Consider the following 24546-nt stretch of genomic DNA (forward strand, 5'->3'; position numbering starts at 1 on the left):
CGATCAAAAACTGAAGCAAACCATGAAGCAACATGTGAACATGAGCTGATGCTGCTGAAGTGAAGCAAAGTTACAGAGGTTTGATTACAGACACAGCTGAGAGTTTGTAATCTGTCATCATTTTAAAAAGTTTCCATGGAACAGCAGAAATGAGGCTTTACTGTCAGAGGCCGACAGCACTGAACACAACAGCAGACTAGTGGCTAATAAACAGTGAATGATGCAGAAACAGATGTTTGAAGCTGTTCTTGGAGTACACTGAGAGAGAGAGAGCTGTGCAGGCAGGAACAGCCAAAGTCAGAGAGAATTCATGAGCATATTGATCAAACGTGAAGCAGAGTTTGGATCTTCTTTTGCTGCTGCTTCACTCAGTTTTGGTTGGAGACAGATGAAACCTGCAGCTTCAGGATCTGTGAGCTGTCCACTTTCAGCCCCGACGGCGTGTCCGTGTACGTGCCGTCGAGTGAACGATCCACGCTCTGTGTTTCCATCTTTGTGTGTTTAGCTGCTCTCATTTACTGTTTTAGCTGTTTGCTGCTTGTTGAAATAGTTTGTGAGCTTTAACCTGAGATTCTGGCAAAATACATTTATATTAAACATCGATTCAGGATTGAATGAATCAACATCGTTTTATTCAAATTAAAACCATTTAAATGGGAACATGAATTTTTTACAGCCGCCTCTAATGCTGGGTAATGTCAGCTGGTCCATGTGCAGCTGGCTGTGAGGCTCAGGGAGCGTCTACAAAGTGCAACACTGAAAGAACATCATCCATAAATATTGAGTAAGAACTGGACTCTCATACAGCGAGACTCAAATGCCTTTAAACATCAGCTTATCCTGCTGATCCAAGTCCAACACTGAGTTTGTAAAAACATGTTTGTCAATCATTTTGTTTGGTTTCTGAGGAAAAAGATTCAATAAGTTGCTGCTAATACACAACATTTCATCATATTTCCTCATAACCCTCTTTTGTCTGACCATTTGATCCCATTTGAATTTGCAATAAAGGATCCACAGAGTTTGGTGACAATAATGACAGTAGATGTTTGTGTGAAAGTGCTGGAAGCAAATGAGTGTGTGATGTTCTTTCAGTGTTGCACTTTGTAGACGCTCCCTGAGCACTGGTCTCACAGCCAGCTGCACATAGAGACCAGTGTTGTTAGTCCAGGTCAGAAGATGACTTGTTGGAATGAAAATGAGCTTGTAGTTTGTCTGCTTTAATAATGTGACTGGAAAAAGGTGTTGGACTTCAAATATGTCCATTTCTGTCACACTTCACCTTTAAAAGTGAAGCCATGTGGTTCCTGGAAGGAAAAACACAACTTTTTCAAGTCTTTGTCCTGTTTTTATGAGACATGTACGACTTTAATGTTCTTTTTTTTTTAACTAAATTTTTATTATAATTTACAACATTACAACTTGTACTTGTCGATGTTCACAAGTAGGACAGTTACAGGAACCGCAATGCAGAAATGTAGATTAAAATAAGAACTGCAATTAGGAAGCACAAAACAAAACCCAAGCAAAACAAACAAACAGACAACAACAACAAAAACAAAACAAAACAAAAACTTTATGTAATATTAAATAACATGTGACAAACTTAGCCGTAAATGGACAAAACGAAACAGACCTATGCTAAATTATTGAAACAGTAAAGCATGTATGGGTCGCCAACGCTCAGTAAACAATTCTCTCTGAATCCGCAGAGCAGATGTTGTTTCCTCCATCTGGTAAATTTCTCTTGCTTTATCAATCCACATATTATATGAAGGTGGGTCAAGATTCAGCCATTTAATAGTGATACACTTTAGTGCTGCTGTAAGATTCTTAAGAGATACGTTTTATTGTTTCCCGCAAAACCCTTTGGTAAGACTCCTAAAATGACTAACTGTTGGTCTTTTGTTAATGGTTGTTGGAAAACTGTACTGAGAACTTTAAATATGTCATTCCAAAGTGAGCAGATTTTTGGGCATGACCAGAATATATGTGAGTGGGTTCCTAAAGAAGTACCACAATTTCGCCAGCAGGTGTCAGGATTTGTAGGCTTCATTTTGGCAATTATCTCTGGGGTTCTAAAATATCTCATGACCACCTTCCATTTAAATTCTCTCCACAGCCCAGAATTAGTCACCAGATGGGCTTCACCGAACACCTCTTCCCAGGTGTCCTCTGAGATTTGAGTGCCAGTCTCAGCTTCCCACCTTGCCTTAATATCCAAAGTTGCATTTGTATTGAAACTCATAAATGCGTTATAAAAATGAGTGATTAATTTTGGGGAGGAATTACTTTGAAATATTTTTAGAAATATTTCCTCAATGGGTGAGGGCTCCAAAACTTGCCTCCATTCTTTATGTTTTGTCAAAAAGCTTCTTAGCTGCAGAAATCTAAAAAAGTCAGAAGAAGGAAGCCGAAACTGACCTCAACTGTTCAAATGAGCTCAGGTGCCCATTCCTCACAACATGACAAAGTTTATGAAGCCCGCTATGTGACCATGCTCTGAAGCCAGAGTCTTCCACAATAGGAGAAAAACCCTGCAGGGAGGAGAGGCTTGATAGAATTGAAATTTCTTTTGGAAGACCAAATGATTGTTTGATTCTACGCCAAATCTTTAGTGTGACCCTCGTCCGTTCCCCCATATGCACATTTTTAATTGAAATGTTAGAACAAAGCAGGGATTCCAATGATCTTTCGCACATTGTCTTCTCAATGTTTAGCCACTGAGTTTCAGACAAATCCCGCACCCATACAGTCAGGGGTCTCATCTGAGCTGCCCAGAAATAATATTTCAGGTTTGGAACAGCCAATCCCCCCTGCAGGTTTGACAGTTTTAATGTTTGGAACTTGATCATCCCTCATGTGTATTTAGTCTCTGTGTCGCGTCATCTGTGTTCCCACCCTCCATATTTTCATGCCCAGTCTTTTGTATTCTTAGCCATAGCTTTCTGTGTCTTCATGATTTATTATAGTATTAGTTCCCCAGTTTAGTTCTCTTCACTGTGATTCTGCCTTGTTTGATGTCTTCAGCCGAAATAAAGGCTCGCTTTTCGTTCAAAACTCAGTTTCATGTCTGCGCCAGTGTCTGCGCCTGAGTCCTCCACACACTCTCCATACGGTCAGCCACTGTGACCGTGACACTAAACTACATGCTGTGTGCAGCCACTCTCCTGAGCCTGTATTATATACACAGCGGTTACAATGACAAACTGAATACAATCTCATATCTACAAAACAGGCTGAGTCAAAGTTGCAGCTACGCTTATGGACATGGAGAAAAAACAGGCGAGTTATCAGCTCACCAGCTACGACTAAGAACAGCTAACCAACTATCCTTGAGATCTACAATGACCAGGGAATAAGGTCTACAGACAACCAAACTATCCTTGAGATCCACAATGATTTCAATAAGGTGTTTGATATTCCCTCCTTGGGAGAAGATGCGATCGCTAGTCTGGAGGAACCTGTCTCTAATGTTGGAATTGAAACGGCCGTACGGAGCATGCAGTCTGGAAAATCTGCTGCCCCGACGGGTATCCATCTGATTTTTTCATAAAGTTTTCTGACCGACTGAATTCACTGTTAAAATCAACTTTTGAAGAATCCTTCCTCTCACAGTCGTTGCCTCCAACAATGCATCAAGCAGTGATGTGTTTAATTGTAAAACAGGAAAAAGACCATTTAGATTGTCGTTCATGTCGTTTAATATCTTTGTTCAACACAGACACCAAGATCCTGGCTCAAGTGTTGGGCCGTCGCTTACACAAGTATTTGTCCTCCATTATTTCACCAGACGGGCTTTATTAGGCACTCTTTTTTGAACATTAGAGCTCTATTAAATATCATTTATACCCATGTTAAAGGTGATACATTGGAAACTGTCATTTGGCTTGACGCAGAAAAGGCGTTGGATCGGGTGAGATGGGATTTTTTTTTATACGCTTAAAAAATGTGTCTTTAATTTTGTATCTTGGATAAAAGTATTGTATTGCTCCCCTCTAACAGCCGTCCGGACTAACAATAATCTGCCCCCCAGGACAGGGATGCCCTCTGTCTCCTTTTTGCCATTGAACCGCTAGCTGTTGCTCTGAGACAATGTGTTGGTGTTGAGGGAAAACATCGAGGGGGTATCGAACATGAAGTCTCTCTTTATGCCGACGACAGGATTTTATTTATTTCCAACCCATCGAACAGCCTCCACAAACTTTTGGATAGACTTACAATAATAATAATAATACGTTTTATTTATAGGCGCCTTTAAGAGCCTCAAGGTCACCTTAATGCATACTTAAGGAATTTGGGACAATTTCTGGATATAAAGTGAATTTTGGGAAGAGCGAGGCAAAGTCTATCTGTACGACAACTGGGGAGTTTTGTGTATTTTAGCCACTTTTAAACCCAGCTATAAGAAGTTTAAGTACTCGGGCATCTGGGTGACAAGAAAACCACAAAGACTTGTATAAAACTATCTTCCTTTATTGTCGAAGCTTAAAGAGGATTTTGGAAAATGTCAGTTTTGCCCCTTTATATTTATGGTGGGGATGCAGAACAAGGAGCAAAGATGAATGTGATGCTGAATCAGCAGAAGACTTGGACTCATTTGATTCCAGCTTTGATATCATTGATTTCAATATGTCCATTTCTGTCACACTTCACCTTTAAAAGTGAAGCCATGTGGTTCCTGGAAGGAAAAACACGACTTTTTCAAGTCTTCGTCCTGTTTTTATGAGAAATGTACGACTTTAATGTGAAACATTCAGAGTTTTTTCTCTTGTTGTGTTTGTTTGAAGCTGCTTCCTGTTGGCTTCAGCTGTTTGGAGTTTCCATTTTCTAAACTTCTACATTCTGAACCTTCTTCAGCTCTGAACAGATGATGAAACACTGAATGATTTCAAGCACTTTGTCTAATAAACTTACATCTTTCATTCTTTATACAGATTGAAGGACTGTGGTTTGTCAGAGATCAGCTGTGATTATCTGACAGCAGCACTGAAGTCCAACCCCTCCCATCTGAGACAGCTGGAGCTGAGCTCCAACAACAAGCTGCAGGATCCAGGAGTGAAGCATCTGTGTGGTTTCCTGGAGAGTCCAGGATGTAAACTTGAAACTCTGAGGTCAGTCAGCATGTTTTAGTTGTGCTGAGATGAATATGATGTGAAAGTTGTGCTGACACTAAACTGCAGACATCAGGCTGATATTATACTGATCCACACTGAGGATCTTCATGGTAAAGTCTGTTTTCTTCTTCTCTGGTTTAGTCCATTGACTGCAGCAGAACAATGTTCACATTTCAAACAGTGATACTCAACGTATGGCCCGCGGCCCACACGCGGCCTGCCCACCTTTCCTGATTCAGAGAGAGGGGACCCTGATTAACTGTGTAGCTTCTTCCTCACAGTTCTAAGTATCAGACACAACAATGAATAATCCACAGCTGACTGTCTTTAGCAGGTCAAAGGTCACGGCACACAGCAGACAGTCAGAAATATTCTAACTCTGATCATTTATCAGTTGTGACACTGTGAGACTTGATCAGAGGTGTGATCATCACAGCAGAGGCCTTTGTGTCAAAGTCACTGAGGATCAAACAGAAACACATGAAGCAGATTTTCCTCTTCTGGCTTTTTATAGCAGATAACCTTCAAAATATTCTGCAGTCGATCAAAAACTGAAGCAAACCATGAAGCAACATGTGAACATGAGCTGATGCTGCTGAAGTGAAGCAAAGTTACAGAGGTTTGATTACAGACACAGCTGAGAGTTTGTAATCTGTCATCATTTTAAAAAGTTTCCATGGAACAGCAGAAATGAGGCTTTACTGTCAGAGGCCGACAGCACTGAACACAACAGCAGACTGGTGGCTAATAAACAGTGAATGATGCAGAAACAGATGTTTGAAGCTGTTCTTGGAGTACACTGAGAGAGAGAGAGCTGTGCAGGCAGGAACAGCCAAAGTCAGAGAGAATTCATGAGCATATTGATCAAACGTGAAGCAGAGTTTGGATCTTCTTTTGCTGCTGCTTCACTCAGTTTTGGTTGGAGACAGATGAAACCTGCAGCTTCAGGATCTGTGAGCTGTCCACTTTCAGCCCCGACGGCGTGTCCGTGTACGTGCCGTCGAGTGAACGATCCACGCTCTGTGTTTCCATCTTTGTGTGTTTAGCTGCTCTCATTTACTGTTTTAGCTGTTTGCTGCTTGTTGAAATAGTTTGTGAGCTTTAACCTGAGATTCTGGCAAAATACATTTATATTAAACATCGATTCAGGATTGAATGAATCAACATCGTTTTATTCAAATTAAAACCATTTAAATGGGAACATGAATTTTTTACAGCCGCCTCTAATGCTGGGTAATGTCAGCTGGTCCATGTGCAGCTGGCTGTGAGGCTCAGGGAGCGTCTACAAAGTGCAACACTGAAAGAACATCATCCATAAATATTGAGTAAGAACTGGACTCTCATACAGCGAGACTCAAATGCCTTTAAACATCAGCTTATCCTGCTGATCCAAGTCCAACACTGAGTTTGTAAAAACATGTTTGTCAATCATTTTGTTTGGTTTCTGAGGAAAATGATTCAATAAGTTGCTGCTAATACACAACATTTCATCATATTTCCTCATAACCCTCTTTTGTCTGACCATTTGATCCCATTTGAATTTGCAATAAAGGATCCACAGAGTTTGGTGACAATAATGACAGTAGATGTTTGTGTGAAAGTGCTGGAAGCAAATGAGTGTGTGATGTTCTTTCAGTGTTGCACTTTGTAGACGCTCCCTGAGCACTGGTCTCACAGCCAGCTGCACATAGAGACCAGTGTTGTTAGTCCAGGTCAGAAGATGACTTGTTGGAATGAAAATGAGCTTGTAGTTTGTCTGCTTTAATAATGTGACTGGAAAAAGGTGTTGGACTTCAAATATGTCCATTTCTTTCACACTTCACCTTTAAAAGTGAAGCCATGTGGTTCCTGGAAGGAAAAACACGACTTTTTCAAGTCTTTGTCCTGTTTTTATGAGAAATGTACGACTTTAATGTGAAACATTCAGAGTTTTTTCTCTTGTTGTGTTTGTTTGAAGCTGCTTCCTGTTGGCTTCAGCTGTTTGGAGTTTCCATTTTCTAAACTTCTACATTCTGAACCTTCTTCAGCTCTGAACAGATGATGAAACACTGAATGATTTCAAGCACTTTGTCTAATAAACTTACATCTTTCATTCTTTATACAGATTGTGGAGCTGTGGTTTGTCAGAGATCAGCTGTGATTATCTGGCAGCAGCACTGAAGTCCAACCCCTCCCATCTGAGAGAGCTGGACCTGAGCATCAACAACAAGCTGCAGGATCCAGGAGTGAAGCATCTGTGTGGTTTCCTGGAGAGTCCAGGATGTAAACTTGAAACTCTTGGGTCAGTCAGCATGTTTTAGTTGTGCTGAGATGAATATGATGTGAAAGTTGTGCTGACACTAAACTGCAGACATCAGGCTGATATTATACTGATCCACACTGAGGATCTTCATGGTAAAGTCTGTTTTCTTCTTCTCTGGTTTAGTCCATTGACTGCAGCAGAACAATGTTCACATTTCAAACAGTGATACTCAACGTATGGCCCGCGGCCCACACGCGGCCTGCCCACCTTTCCTGATTCAGAGAGAGGGGACCCTGATTAACTGTGTAGCTTCTTCCTCACAGTTCTAAGTATCAGACACAACAATGAATAATCCACAGCTGACTGTCTTTAGCAGGTCAAAGGTCACGGCACACAGCAGACAGTCAGAAATATTCTAACTCTGATCATTTATCAGTTGTGACACTGTGAGACTTGATCAGAGGTGTGATCATCACAGCAGAGGCCTTTGTGTCAAAGTCACTGAGGATCAAACAGAAACACATGAAGCAGATTTTCCTCTTCTGGCTTTTTATAGCAGATAACCTTCAAAATATTCTGCAGTCGATCAAAAACTGAAGCAAACCATGAAGCAACATGTGAACATGAGCTGATGCTGCTGAAGTGAAGCAAAGTTACAGAGGTTTGATTACAGACACAGCTGAGAGTTTGTAATCTGTCATCATTTTAAAAAGTTTCCATGGAACAGCAGAAATGAGGCTTTACTGTCAGAGGCCGACAGCACTGAACACAACAGCAGACTGGTGGCTAATAAACAGTGAATGATGCAGAAACAGATGTTTGAAGCTGTTCTTGGAGTACACTGAGAGAGAGAGAGCTGTGCAGGCAGGAACAGCCAAAGTCAGAGAGAATTCATGAGCATATTGATCAAACGTGAAGCAGAGTTTGGATCTTCTTTTGCTGCTGCTTCACTCAGTTTTGGTTGGAGACAGATGAAACCTGCAGCTTCAGGATCTGTGAGCTGTCCACTTTCAGCCCCGACGGCGTGTCCGTGTACGTGCCGTCGAGTGAACGATCCACGCTCTGTGTTTCCATCTTTGTGTGTTTAGCTGCTCTCATTTACTGTTTTATCTGTTTGCTGCTTGTTGAAATAGTTTGTGAGCTTTAAGCTGAGATTCTGGCAAAATACATTTATATTAAACATCGATTCAGGATTGAATGAATCAACATCGTTTTATTCAAATTAAAACCATTTAAATGGGAACATGAATTTTTTACAGCCGCCTCTAATGCTGGGTAATGTCAGCTGGTCCATGTGCAGCTGGCTGTGAGGCTCAGGGAGCGTCTACAAAGTGCAACACTGAAAGAACATCATCCATAAATATTGAGTAAGAACTGGACTCTCATACAGCGAGACTCAAATGCCTTTAAACATCAGCTTATCCTGCTGATCCAAGTCCAACACTGAGTTTGTAAAAACATGTTTGTCAATCATTTTGTTTGGTTTCTGAGGAAAATGATTCAATAAGTTGCTGCTAATACACAACATTTCATCATATTTCCTCATAACCCTCTTTTGTCTGACCATTTGATCCCATTTGAATTTGCAATAAAGGATCCACAGAGTTTGGTGACAATAATGACAGTAGATGTTTGTGTGAAAGTGCTGGAAGCAAATGAGTGTGTGATGTTCTTTCAGTGTTGCACTTTGTAGACGCTCCCTGAGCACTGGTCTCACAGCCAGCTGCACATAGAGACCAGTGTTGTTAGTCCAGGTCAGAAGATGACTTGTTGGAATGAAAATGAGCTTGTAGTTTGTCTGCTTTAATAATGTGACTGGAAAAAGGTGTTGGACTTCAAATATGTCCATTTCTGTCACACTTCACCTTTAAAAGTGAAGCCATGTGGTTCCTGGAAGGAAAAACACGACTTTTTCAAGTCTTTGTCCTGTTTTTATGAGAAATGTACGACTTTAATGTGAAACATTCAGAGTTTTTTCTCTTGTTGTGTTTGTTTGAAGCTGCTTCCTGTTGGCTTCAGCTGTTTGGAGTTTCCATTTTCTAAACTTCTACATTCTGAACCTTCTTCAGCTCTGAACAGATGATGAAACACTGAATGATTTCAAGCACTTTGTCTAATAAACTTACATCTTTCATTCTTTATACAGATTGGTGGGCTGTGGTTTGTCAGAGATCAGCTGTGATTATCTGGCAGCAGCACTGAAGTCCAACCCCTCCCATCTGAGACAGCTGGAGCTGAGCTCCAACAGCAACCTGCAGGATCCAGGAGTGAAGCATCTGTGTGGTTTCCTGGAGAGTCCAGGATGTAAACTTGAAACTCTGAGGTCAGTCAGCATGTTTTAGTTGTGCTGAGATGAATATGATGTGAAAGTTGTGCTGACACTAAACTGCAGACATCAGGCTGATATTATACTGATCCACACTGAGGATCTTCATGGTAAAGTCTGTTTTCTTCTTCTCTGGTTTAGTCCATTGACTGCAGCAGAACAATGTTCACATTTCAAACAGTGATATTCAACGTATGGCCCGCGGCCCACACGCGGCCTGCCCACCTTTCCTGATTCAGAGAGAGGGGACCCTGATTAACTGTGTAGCTTCTTCCTCACAGTTCTAAGTATCAGACACAACAATGAATAATCCACAGCTGACTGTCTTTAGCAGGTCAAAGGTCACGGCACACAGCAGACAGTCAGAAATATTCTAACTCTGATCATTTATCAGTTGTGACACTGTGAGACTTGATCAGAGGTGTGATCATCACAGCAGAGGCCTTTGTGTCAAAGTCACTGAGGATCAAACAGAAACACATGAAGCAGATTTTCCTCTTCTGGCTTTTTATAGCAGATAACCTTCAAAATATTCTGCAGTCGATCAAAAACTGAAGCAAACCATGAAGCAACATGTGAACATGAGCTGATGCTGCTGAAGTGAAGCAAAGTTACAGAGGTTTGATTACAGACACAGCTGAGAGTTTGTAATTGTCACGGGGTGAAACGGGACAAGTTATTTAGAGTTTTATTGTGCATGTTTTGCAATGTTTTATCTGTTTTAATATTTTAATATTGTATATTGGGTTTGTTTGTATGAGCTTTATTGCATGTTTTTATCTTATTTAAATTGAACACCTGTCCTGGAAAGACTCCGCCCCTACCTGATAATAAACTGATCACACCTGCGAGAGATCCCAGAGAGGCCAATAAGAGGGCCTGGCAGACCAAAGGAAGCAGTTCGACCGAGAGGCTTGAGAGATGGCCAGGAGTAAGTGGTGCCAGGCGGCAGCGCCTGCAAGCCGAAGGGGCTGGTGGAGCTGGGCGTTAGGACAGAACGGACAGTACCAGCGCACAGGGCACCAGTGCAGAGAGTGACAGTACCAGCGGGGAGAGCGGAGACAGCACCAGCGGAAGGCACGGGACGGCTGTGTGGCTTTGCAGTTTTTAAGAAGCGGCGGGCGGAGTTGAGAGCTCTGCCCACCCGGGTATATCAAGACGCGAATGCGGAAAGGAAGGAGAGGACTCCGCTGGGTTTCCCTTTTACTTCGCTGGATTTCTTAACTCCCTGGGACTTTTATGCTGTGGTGGATGCCACTGGACTTTTAATGTTGTGTTTTATTGATTTTTATTGTGTTATCCCTTGGCCAAGGTTGTTTTAATTTATCTTACATTTTTAACTATTTAAATATAATAAATTATATTTTAATTATACAGTTTTTTAATCGTGTGCTTTCCCTTGGCGGCTCCACTGCTCTGTCCGTTTGGAGGAAGGTTTCCTTCCTTTAAAAAAACGACACTGTGGAAATAAAACTCAGCCTTTCCGCTCCGTTACATAATCTGTCATCATTTTAAAAAGTTTCCATGGAACAGCAGAAATGAGGCTTTACTGTCAGAGGCCGACAGCACTGAACACAACAGCAGACTGGTGGCTAATAAACAGTGAATGATGCAGAAACAGATGTTTGAAGCTGTTCTTGGAGTACACTGAGAGAGAGAGAGCTGTGCAGGCAGGAACAGCCAAAGTCAGAGAGAATTCATGAGCATGTTTATCAAACGTGAAGCAGAGTTTGGATCTTCTTTTGCTGCTGCTTCACTCAGTTTTGGTTGGAGACAGATGAAACCTGCAGCTTCAGGATCTGTGAGCTGTCCACTTTCAGCCCCGACGGCGTGTCCGTGTACGTGCCGTCGAGTGAACGATCCACGCTCTGTGTTTCCATCTTTGTGTGTTTAGCTGCTCTCATTTACTGTTTTATCTGTTTGCTGCTTGTTGAAATAGTTTGTGAGCTTTAACCTGAGATTCTGGCAAAATACATTTATATTAAACATCGATTCAGGATTGAATGAATCAACATCGTTTTATTCAAATTAAAACCATTTAAATGGGAACATGAATTTTTTACAGCCGCCTCTAATGCTGGGTAATGTCAGCTGGTCCATGTGCAGCTGGCTGTGAGGCTCAGGGAGCGTCTACAAAGTGCAACACTGAAAGAACATCATCCATAAATATTGAGTAAGAACTGGACTCTCATACAGCGAGACTCAAATGCCTTTAAACATCAGCTTATCCTGCTGATCCAAGTCCAACACTGAGTTTGTAAAAACATGTTTGTCAATCATTTTGTTTGGTTTCTGAGGAAAATGATTCAATAAGTTGCTGCTAATACACAACATTTCATCATATTTCCTCATAACCCTCTTTTGTCTGACCATTTGATCCCATTTGAATTTGCAATAAAGGATCCACAGAGTTTGGTGACAATAATGACAGTAGATGTTTGTGTGAAAGTGCTGGAAGCAAATGAGTGTGTGATGTTCTTTCAGTGTTGCACTTTGTAGACGCTCCCTGAGCACTGGTCTCACAGCCAGCTGCACATAGAGACCAGTGTTGTTAGTCCAGGTCAGAAGATGACTTGTTGGAATGAAAATGAGCTTGTAGTTTGTCTGCTTTAATAATGTGACTGGAAAAAGGTGTTGGACTTCAAATATGTCCATTTCTGTCACACTTCACCTTTAAAAGTGAAGCCATGTGGTTCCTGGAAGGAAAAACACGACTTTTTCAAGTCTTTGTCCTGTTTTTATGAGAAATGTACGACTTTAATGTGAAACATTCAGAGTTTTTTCTCTTGTTGTGTTTGTTTGAAGCTGCTTCCTGTTGGCTTCAGCTGTTTGGAGTTTCCATTTTCTAAACTTCTACATTCTGAACCTTCTTCAGCTCTGAACAGATGATGAAACACTGAATGATTTCAAGCACTTTGTCTAATAAACTTACATCTTTCATTCTTTATACAGATTGAGGAGCTGTGGTTTGTCAGAGATCAGCTGTGATTATCTGGCAGCAGCACTGAAGTCCAACCCCTCCCATCTGAGAGAGCTGAACCTGTTCAACAACAACCTGCAGGATCCAGGAGTGAAGCATCTGTGTGGTTTCCTGGAGAGTCCAGGATGTAAACTTGAAACTCTGAGGTCAGTCAGCATGTTTTAGTTGTGCTGAGATGAATATGATGTGAAAGTTGTGCTGACACTAAACTGCAGACATCAGGCTGATATTATACTGATCCACACTGAGGATCTTCATGGTAAAGTCTGTTTTCTTCTTCTCTGGTTTAGTCCATTGACTGCAGCAGAACAATGTTCACATTTCAAACCTTCAAAGAAGAAGAAAAATCCTCCACTGGAAAATTCACTGTGAAACTCTCAAACTCTTCATCCCACCTTAAAGTCTGTCTGACACTGAAATCCAAAGCAAAATGTGCGTTTGCTTTACAGACAGCAGTCCAACACAAACATACACACATCATCCAAAACACAGTCCAACATCCAAATCTCCTCCACTGCCAGCATGAATGATGGGAAAGAGAAGGAGGAACACTCTGACATTCAGGGTTAGAATGAGTTTCATCAAGCAGACTGTGAAGATCAAAGCTGCATTAGAAAGCTTACATGAATGAATGAGTGGACAGAAGTGGACAGAGATCATCTGAAGCACTTCAAAGGCTTTAAATCAGCACATTTCTCTTTATTCTTTATCAACTCTGTTAGTTTCTCTCAGTTTTCTGTGGAATGAAGCTAACAGCAGGCTAATAAGATGCTGACCAATAGGTTTCTATTAAAGGTTGTAATTTGTATATGAAAAAGTGCTTTGGCTCAGCAGGGATCAGCTTACAGGTAGAATACAGCTGCTGGATGGGATTAGCATGTCATAGCTATCTACCAAACTGCTAACTGGGGGATTTCAGGCCATCTATGGATCATTTTTGCTAACTGTTTATTCAGCTTAGGCTCACAGGGCTGCAGCCTGTGCCCTAGCTGTCATAGGGCAAGAGGCGTGGTCCACCTGCACAGGTGAGCAGTCCATCACAGGGCCAACAGAGAGTGACAGAGAAGCACTCCCTCACATCCACACCTACAGCCAATGTAGAAGCACCAATGAACCTAAGCAGCATTTCATTGGACTGTGGGAGAACATCCAACCTCCACAGAAAGGCCCAGCTGACCAACAAGCTTCAACCTACAACCTTCTTGCTCTAAGGCACTAGTGCTAACCACTTTTGCCCATTTCAGCCCAAATCCTGCATCTTCCTGTTTCTGACTCCAGGCCAGCTCCACTAACACTTTCTCATCAGACACTGCCACCTAGTGGAGGAAGTCTTAGTTCCATTTGAAGCTTCAGATTACAGTTAGTTCCTTTACAAAGAGGTGGAGGTGGTGGGGCCACAGCACCATCATCACTGAGTGCCATAGGACACTTAACCTTTGTTTCCATATGCTGGGAACTTGCTGTTGTTCCAAGGAGGACTGGAAAATGTGTGAAAATCTCCCAGTCAGTTCCTCACAGCACACTTCAATCATTTCCCTCCCACAGCATCAGGACCAGGGCTTTTTCTCTCTTTGGTCCCACTAAGAGATTTCCACACAAACACCTCATCAGTGGGACTCTCAGAGCTACCAGCCCTTTGCTACAATCACAAAGCTCTTCATTGAAATCAATGATATCAAAGCTGGAATCAAATGAGTCCAAGTCTTCTGCTGATTCAGCATCACATTCATCTTTGCTCCTTGTTCTGCATCCCCACCATGGACTTCATTCCTTTCCAAGCCAGCCTTGAGTGTCCTTTATTCAGCTCATCCTCTGCTTTACTTTTACACCTGATTTTAGCTGCTTTATCTCTCTTTCAACAGGTTTCTGTGCCTCAATCTTTTTCTTCTCTCCCTCATAACAAGACAGCTTCTTCTGCCTGAGAACATGTTGGAGTGATTTACTAATCCAGGGTTGCTTATTGGGGAAAATACTTCCTGTTTGCAAAGTAATCCCCATTTTTCCCAGAAAGAAATGTCAGTAGAAATCGATGATCTAAGTGAGAACATGAGCCTTTAAAAAGTCCCAGTGGGTGCAGTCAAAGCAGTCCCTCAGTCCCAGTATAGAGTCTTTGGTCCAGACTGGAACAGCTGTGTGCCCAGTTTGAGCTCTCTTCAGTGCTGTGACCTGACAGACCCAGAGGGGCCATCACATCACATTTAGAAGCTCCCCTGATGGAGCCACAACACATGTCCAATACTTAGTCTGTCTTGTTGGACCAACTGGAAGAAATGATTCAAGGACTTAGTCACAGAACAGAGATTCAAATCTCCAAAATCCAACTGGCTGCATCAGGACATATAGTCTGAAACTCTGCACAGTTTCCTGTTTGAAGCTGCTTCCTGTTGGCTTCAGCTGTTTGGAGTTTCCATTTTCTAAACTTCTACATTCTGAACCTTCTTCAGCTCTGAACAGATGATGAAACACTGAATGATTTCAAGCACTTTGTCTAATAAACTTACATCTTTCGTTCTTTATACAGATTGGAGAGCTGTGGTTTGTCAGAGATCAGCTGTGATTATCTGGCAGCAGCACTGAAGTCCAACCCCTCCCATCTGAGACAGCTGGTCCTGTATGGAAACAACCTGAAGGATCCAGATGTGAAGCAGCTGTCTGATCTTAAGAAGAGTCCAGACTACAGACTGGAGACTCTGGTGTAAGTAGAGTGATGGAGTGAGTGGGTGGTGCTGTCAGCAGTATTGTACTAAACACAGTCAGTATGAAACAAAGATCCAGTGTTTCCTGTAAAGCTGCAGCTTCTCGGTGAAGCTGTGAGAGGAGAACGGTGACAGGCTTCAGGATTGGACACAAACACTTCCTGTTTCTCACCTTTATGGTCACCATAGTAACGGCTGACACGCTCTGATCAAACACTGTCAACAGCCAATCAGCTCTCTGAACAAAGCAGCACGCAGACCAATGACTGCATTGATTTCCAAGTTTAAAGTAGTGAAGAACACAGTCTGTAGGTGAGGAAGAATTTAGTGAGAGCAGATGTTTGGATGGAATTCCTCCAGTTAACAGCTGGAACCGTCCATCTGGATTGTTGGGCTTGTTGTTGGGGTTCCTACAGAGCTCAGAGTGGACACACCAAGGTTCTTCTAATGAATGAAAGTCCAAACTCAAACTAGGAGGGAAAAACATTTTCAGCAACTTCAATAAAAATCCAAAGATTAGAAAAAGTGAAGCAACAATGAGTCCTAGTACAGTCCCAGCACTGACGTCCCTGCTGCTCTTTATACTGGATGTGCTGCATCACTGACTGACAGCTGATGAAGAGTCTCTGGAAACACTCGTTTATCTCCTCTGCTCTTCCTCCTTCTCTCTGCAGGTGGTGGTGATGATGGTAAACAGGACGGTGTGTGTGCTGAGAGAGGAGCAGCTGTGTCCTGATGATCCAGAGAGGTTGAAGCAGCAGCAGCTTGTGTGTAGAGACGCTCTGACTGGGCCATGTTACTGGGAGGTGGAGAGGAGAGCTTCATCCAGCAGTGACTGACAGAGGAATGAAGTGCAGATGACTGTCAGTGCTGCAGAGTGAACTGCTCTGAGAACAGCTCCACTGTCAGACACAATGTAGAGTCCAGCATCAGCCCTGTGTGTCCCTCTGGATCTGACAGAGGATCATCAGTGTATCTGGACTGCTCTGCTGCTGCTCTGTCCTTCTACAGTCTCTGCACAGTCTCTGTCTCACTCTGGAAAGATTTTACAACTTGTTGTAATTACAGAACGTTAATATAATATTCAAACATGTGATCTTCTCTTTATTTCTGAATCTTTACCAAATAAAGAAAAACCAAACTAACAAACAGAAGCTGTCGTGTCCTTTTTCACCACATCTGTGAATCTTTTCTGTGTTTTTCCTCTTTTCCTCCTTCCTGCAGCTCCATCTTCATCATTCTGTGTCCAGTATATGTGAACACGTCCAAAGCATCTGAGCCTCATGTTACCCGTTTGTGTGAGTTACGCCTGTCGTTGTGTTGTGGTGTATAAATAAGGGGCAGGAGACAGCGCTGGATCTCTGAGTTCTTTACTCTCAATTTCTGCAACATCTGCAATATCTAGAAATGCAAACCTGTGAGCTGTGTGTGTTGTGCGTCTGCTCGGCCACCTCTCCTCCGGCCATGCTGGAAGCAGCTGTGCGTTTGACAGTTTTATCGACTCGACAATAATCGAACAAATTAAATGTTCAAAAATATCAACTTAAGCACTTCAAAGTCAACAAAAAGCTTAAAACAATGAAATAATATTTCACTGACAAAACAACAGCTCATAAGAACGATACACAAAATAATACAGAAACAAACAAATAAAAGTTATTAACCAGGATCCATGTTTTTGTCACAAACACTGAATCAGCTGATTCACTCTTTATGTTTCTGAGTTTGTTTTGTGATTATAGTTCTGGTTTCTGTTTCTGTGTCTTCACTGTGTCCCACGTCTCCTTACTTTGGACTCTGTGTTATATTTCCTGTTTTACTTTGACAGTCCTGTGTTACTGTTTCCTGTCTCGTGTGTGTAATTGGTCCCAGCTGTGTTTCCCTCCTGTCTCCCGTTCCCTGATTACTAAACTGCGTCCACGCCGCCGGCGCTCCTCTCCACAGCTGGATTCCAGGATTTCAGAGCATCCAGCTGTGGTGAGTGATGGAGACACTTTCTCTGCTCCCTCAGTAATCAGGACAGTTTATTGAACATCAGAGGACATAAAGGACTGTTTTTCACCTGCCCGTTCTGAACCTGGACATTAAAGACTGCTGGCTTCAAGGACATTAATCCCAGTGTCAGCCAGCCAATAACAGCCTGTGTTTTTCAGCTCTTTAGGAGTCAGAAATGAGAAAGACACAGACTGCTAACCGCTCCCTGCAGGAAATAAGCTCCACCTCTTCCTGTCCTGTATATGAGTGATTCTGACATGAGACACAATGAGTTTCCTGTTTATTGTGACTTAAAGCGAGCAGCAAAGCCACTAAACTGTGTGTTTCCAGCTGAAGCTGCTTTTTGTGTTGCTCCCACAATCCTGTCTGAAACAGTCAGTGAGGAAAACTCAATGTGACTTCAGAGTGACAGAGGTAAGCGACTCATGTTGTAACTGACGTCAGACGCCGGAGATTTTGGCATAAAATTAAAGCAAATGGTAGTTTAGAATTGAACAAATTCCTTTAAGCTTCAGTATTACCAAATACACTTATCAATTGTCTTCTAACTAACAATATTTGTCTAAATCATCTCCAACACCCTGGAGAACAACGGGGAGAGTTTAGAGGCTCTCCAAGATTACATTGATCAGTGCTTCCAGGATCTTGTGATGAAGAAGGCTCAGAGTGCAAAACCTTCATCAAAACCCACCTGAAGCTGCTGGAGGACACGGTGAAGAACATCGCCTTTGATAGAGTGCATCGCATCGGCCCCATGCGGGCTGCGACCGGGAGACCACGTCCTACTGTGGCCAAGTTCGGCCACTTCAAACAAAAGGAACAGGTGAAAAGTCTCCGTGTCCATCGGTGTTTCTCCACGTCTCTCTGCCTTCTTCGTGTCATCTCTGTGTTTCCCTGCTGCCCTCATGTTTTCTGCTTTGTCTGTTAGTTCTTCCCAGTTTAGGTTGATGTTCACTTCTTCCCTCACCTTTGTTATTTTCACTGTAAATAAATCTCCACTCGCATCTCCACCGCCGTCTGCATCTTGGTCCTCATTCACTCCACCACACGACTGCTGCCCCAGCCGTGACAACTTTTGATGTTTCCTCTACATTTACCTTTAAAAATTATTTACTTTGCCTTGTTTGGTATCATTTGGTATCAGATGGCCGACTTCTAAATGGCCACCATGGTCACCACCGAACTTGAGGAGTTTGCCCCCTCACATATACTAATGTGCCACAAACAGGACTTTAACATCACCAACCATTCCTATGTTATTACGGTGTATCCATATAACTGGCCCACCCTGTACAGTTATGCTTTCATTTTGACATACTGTATTAACACAATTCAGGGAGGATTCTAGGATCAGAGCTTCGGGGGGCTGAGCACCCAGAGAGCTGCCCAGCCAGCCAAGATACACTTTACTCGTCACAATGAGACTTCTTCCCCGTCTCTGTCGGTCCCTGCATCCTCCCTGTCCTCATCGTCTGTTGTCTTCGCCTCCTTTATCAGTCATCATAATTTTACCATCTCTGTGCAAGTCTGCAAATTTCTTTATTAAATCAAAAGATTATTAAATCCATCAAGTCTCTCTGTGCCTGGGTCCTCGTCACAAAACATGACATCACTGTTTTGTACTTTTTAACAATTTAATCCCACATTTGTGAAAGAAAAGCAAAACACTTTTTTGAAAAGTCTGTAACAAAACCATCAATTCTGATCAAGGTTATTTAAATGCTGCCAAAGAAGAATGGATTGGAATAAAAAAAATACATATCCTAACCTTAATTACTGGAGGAGAATAATGAATGATGCTCACAGTGAGTAAGAAGTAAACTGAGTGCATATTTTGGACAGAGATTCACTTTTAATGTGTTTGTATAATATAATACAGATGCATAAAAACACTCCTGAAACAGAATAAATTATTACAAATAAATTATTACAAATAAATTATTACAAAATATTAAAAAATATTATGGATACTTTTGTTGTTAAAATGTTACCTCTCAACCAAGTTCTGCCTTTTATATTTTTAGTAGTAGTGTGTCACACAAACAGGAAATATTGTCAAAAAAAAGTAAGTAAGTGCTGAAGCACCCCCAAAAATGAACCAAAGCACCCCAAAAATGAACCAAAGCACCCCAAAAATGGGTTAAAATCGCCTCTGTTAACAAATAATAGCCCAACAGTCACTTTTATGCTTACTGTAGCTGTTAGCTAAAAACACTAATTTAGCCTAGTTTGCCCTGAATTCAGCTTTGACAGACATGATCGACTGTTTCCAGTAGAATTCCTCGTTGTCATCTTGTTCCCTCTCAGAGCCCCGTATGCTTGCAGAGACCCCTACAGTAGGGAAATGTGCCAAAGAACGTCCAAAACATTGCATTTTAGGTTTATTTATGCCTTACACACAATCCCAACTCTTTAGCTAACTTAACAACTTTGGCTAAAGTCTATAGTTAGTCTTACTCGTTTGTACAACATTTCTGGATCGCCACTGTTTGAAATGATATGACATATGACTCTCACTGAAACAGCAAACTTTGTAGAAAACAACACTTCTGATTCTCTATCTGTTTGGTCACAGCTGTAGATTACATTATAAGTGGTTGTTCACTCTTGTCAATAATTACATTTCTAAATTCTATTTGTGCAGTTACATGTAAACAAAGTCCAATATTGTATCTAAATGATTGTGTTATGGTGGGACAGTTTCCAATTTTGTTGTATTATTGTACTAGGTATGACTGTGCAAGAGTTATCTTATCTTCCTTGCTTGCACCACACTCTTTGCAGAAATGGTGCACAGCAGCACTGCATCATGTTATTGTGTTGTATAATATACCAGAACTAATACAAAGCAATATCCATGTACACTATAGGTCCATGCCAATGTGCCCAAATAGGACCTCCATAAATGGTAAGGGGCGCAAAGGCACTTTAAGACCAGTGGGCACACCATCGGTGCACATCCGCTCGGATGCTTTTTTCTATTCATTTATTTCCCTGTTTATTTATCGATGCACAAAAGCAATTATCTCAGAGACACCATCCTCTTAACAGAGACTCAAATCAGGAACCTGCAGATTATTAGTCAGCAGCTTTAACTTCCTGTCTTTGTCTCACTAAACCTTCCAGGTGGAAACTTGAGCTGCCCACTCAAGCACAGTAGGCTTTAACTGGCTCTGCTCAAGTCACTTCAGTATCTGAGAAACTGTCTCGATGCATGCCAAAGAACACTTTGACAATACGCTTGTGTTGAGTCAAATCCACCACAAGCATATTCTATGGCAGTTTAATTCCACTCCACATAAAAATAGTCACGTATTATTTCCCCCCACCACACTTCCTGCCAGTAGCTGGTGCCCCCACCCACAGTGCATTAGTGGTTCTCTGTGTTTAGTGGCTCACTCTGGGCGGCTGCTCGGTGGGGCCCGGCCCCCTGGCTCTGTTGGGCCTGTGCTGCGGGTGGGGTGCCCTCAGGTCTCGGCCCTCTGGGCCCATTTACTGCTCAGTAACATTTAATATCTATTATTTACTACTACTTACTAGCCTACTTACTGCATATTATTGGTTGTTGCTGTGGGTTCCCCACTGTGTTGGTTTTTCCTTGTGTTTTTCAGCAGATGATGAAATAGATTTTCAGTATGTTTTCTCTCTTCCTCTCCATCTATTTCTCTTCTTCTCTATTTTTCCCTCTTCTTCTGTTAACTTTCTCCCCAGCTTATCTTTTTTCTTCTTTCCTGACCCCCGTTCTGATTCTAATGACTCAAAATAAAGTAAAATCATCATCAAATATGACTATCAAGTGGACCAGTATAGCAAAAACCATAATGGTGGCAGAGGCCACAGAGCCAAGTGGCAGGATTTTCAACGTTCAAACCAGATAAAAAACAGAAATTAAATGGTGTTAAAAGCCATGAATTAAGGCAATTCATTCACAACATCATTACAAGTTTTACTGGACGTTAATATTTTTCTCTTTTTTCAGTGCAAAACAAACTAACAGTACACATGATGCTGGCAAGTTAAAATGTCAGTGTCTTTTATAGATAGCATGTCTAGCATCATAGTTTTATAGATCACGTAGTCAGGATAAAAACTCCATCTCTGATTATTATTGTACATGACTGTGACATGCAGTGGCCTCAGCATCATGATGAAGGCGACCGGAGGAGATAGTTTGGTAGACATCGATGTTTTGCCGATGAAGGCTCATGTAACGGACCTCTTTGTCCTAAACAACAATTTACACTGTCATTTACATTTAATTAAAGTGCAGCTTAAAACACAGACATAATGCACTGCAGCCTCGGCACAATTAAGTGTAAAACAGAACTATGGAAAACTCACAAACATCTGGCGAGTTTCAGATCCTGTTAAGTTAGTTAGACCTGATCTGTTTTCTCTGTTAGGATAAAAACATCAGAGGTCATGGGGTGAAAAATACCTCAAAAACAAGACTAGCTATGTCTACAACTAATGTGTGGTGTTTTAAAAGAACCTATGAGATACTTTGAACACCACAGTGGCTGCTGTATGCAGTAATGTGCTCAAGTGATTTCAAAGGGTCATTTCATGAGTTTAAGTGCGTCAGTAAAAGTTTTCACCTGCGAGGATTTCTCCTCAGGCTGTAACCACAGGTTATCACAGCCACACTGATGAGTGAAGCAGCAGCAGAAATGATGGGAACTGTAGCCATGAACTTCATGCCAGAAGAATCTCCATCGTCTGTTGAATGTTGCCACACACAACAAAAAAACTTCATTTTGAAAACATGAAAAGTCACGAAATTTGCATTAACCTGTTATATGAAGGTGGAAAACATGTTTATCTTTTCATTACATTAGAGTTACAATTGCATCATTCAAACATTTCACTGATGAAATAACACCAAAGTTGTGATTGGAGCAGTTTTATAATGAAATTTTAAACAAATTAGCCTGAAGAACAGCTTAAAAACATTCCAGATGTTCATCTCCTGACTGAAACCTTTCATTAATCCGCTGCAGGCGGGAATGACGACCTCAAACCATGTATGACAGAAAAGAAAGTGTTAACGCAGTTCCAAACATCCACCTTGAATCTGCGGTGTGGGTATAAATAGAAAATGTTTTTACCTCTCACAGTCACACTGAGATGGAGAACATACAATCCACCACGAAATCCACACTCACAGGTGTAGTTCCCACTGTCTTCAGATGTTAAGTTGAGCAGGTGGAGAAACACAGTCTCATTTTCTTTGATCAGTGTGAACCTGGAGTCACAGCCATGAATAAAGCCTCGGTCGTAACGATAGAGCAGACGACACTGTTCTCCTCGGCTCCTCTCTGTGCTGATCTCACACAGTATCATCACAGTAATATTCAGAGTTGTTTTGCTGCATATTTGAGTGGAATCGGGTTTCTTTCCAATTGTCTTCACAAGAGTCTCTATAAATTGTTCCAGTTAAAATGAAACAAAATCGGGATTATAGTTTCTATATATTTGTTGTTGTGGGAAAATCAATCACATATATTATTTCACTAACCTAACTAAAGCTTTCTTCTTAAACACCTGGCTTTACAGCTTTTCTTTTTTAATTATATATATTTACCTTCACTGCTAAAAACCACAAGCAGAAGCAGGAGAAAGCAGAGTTTCCGTGCAGTCATGCTGGTGAGGAAGTAACTGTGGCTGACAGTGTGAGGTAGACTATAGTGAAAGCAGGAAGACTTGCACCCTCCTTATTTCACCTCTTGTGTCTACACTGAAACTTTTACTATGTCTAAAATAGAAGTGCATAAAAGTGGAAGGACAGTAGAAGGTAAACCACCAACATTGTTTAAGCCAGACTGATCTCTCTGTTTATCTGGATGGACATTGTGTTCAAATTATGATGAGATGTTTGTTCAAAAACAAAACTAGTCTGATACAAAGAGTCATGTTTGCCACAGTTTATTGTGTTTGTATTGTATTAAATCTGAGAGCCTGAGTTGGAGTATTATGACTGAATGGTCTCCATTACTGGGAAACAACTATCCAGTGTGAAAAGATGGGCATTTATTATAATATATGAATATTATTATATTAGTATGTCACCTAAAGTTTTATATACTTTAAAATGTTTCATAGAGCTTTATTATCCACTCCCACAGTTCCTGTGCTTCTTGCTGAGCGTGTCTTGTTGTCGTGTTGATGGTTCACTGAGATGATAGTCTGGTAGGAATCACTCGATGGCTGCTGAAGGTTTGTATAGGGCTGATCTGGCTCATCGTCATCCTTTAGAAAAGTGAAATATTTTAGGTATTAATCAAGTTCAACCCGGTCTACCCACACACTCTATTGATCTTTAAATCTCTCCATCTGTTGCCTGGATTATTTAATGTTTCTGCTCATTTCTGTAAGAGCTTCTTCACAAAATAAAGGACACTGAAGTTGGCACTAATAGTATTATAACACTAATCTGTAATTATCTATATAAGTAGTTAACATCCTAAAACATAAATGTACATGTTTTATGTTTACTGGCAAACTTTTAACTAGCTGCTGTAGATCGTAGCAATAAATTGCTCACCAAACCGTTGGGATTTTCAGGTACAGACACTCCAGATGTTCCTGACCTTAAGCAGCCACGTTGATAAGAAAGGATGTCAGCATTAGTGTAACACTATTCACATTCAAACAGAGAAAAATCAAGTAAGAACATCTACATTTATATTATCTTCTCTCTTAATAATGATAATTATTTTTGGAAGGATAAAAAGTGTTCATTCTAGACATGATGTTTAACATACACCGAATTCTCATTTATTGAAATGCGATGTTTCCTTTTACTTTCTCTACATCTATATCATCTTTGAGTTACTGCAGCAAAAATAGTCTCACCCATTACTTTTCCTCCAGTAGATAAATCCCACGATAACTCCAGTTATAAAGATGATCACAACACCGGGCAGATAAACGGAAAAAGATTTGTCTGCTGAAGTGTGGGCCTCGTTTGTGTCTAAATCATTGAAAAAATGCATTTGTCAGTAAAATCATTTACTTTCATTTCCTGGAAATCAAAACACAAATCAAACACAGTTTACGTCTACTGAAACTCTGAGTGAAGTAATGAAACCCCAGTTTTATAACCACAGAGCTTTAAATATTGTCATTGTGCTCTTTTCTTTTGTCTTCTTCTTCTTCTTTTGCATCTTTTCTGAATATTACTATGAACT

General features: G+C 41.2%; 2 protein-coding genes across 2 annotated transcripts in view; both read left to right on the forward strand.

Moving 5' to 3' along the window:
• LOC309700216 (protein NLRC3-like) overlaps nt 1–5133 on the forward strand; it is a gene marked incomplete at both ends in the record, with an annotated part of 123851 nt that extends 118718 nt beyond the window's left edge. Inside the window, one exon of the mRNA XM_082523663.1 lies at nt 4938–5133. Coding sequence (XP_082379789.1) covers nt 4938–5133 — 196 coding nt within the window. The remainder of the gene's footprint in view (nt 1–4937) is intronic.
• LOC309701482 (uncharacterized protein) overlaps nt 1–24546 on the forward strand; it is a 2150955-nt gene that overhangs the window by 819720 nt on the left and 1306689 nt on the right. The window lies entirely within an intron of this gene.

The sequence above is a fragment of the Aulonocara stuartgranti genome (genome assembly GCF_965226115.1).
Source record: "Aulonocara stuartgranti genome assembly, chromosome: 23".
NCBI classification, from domain to species: Eukaryota; Metazoa; Chordata; class Actinopteri; order Cichliformes; family Cichlidae; genus Aulonocara; species Aulonocara stuartgranti.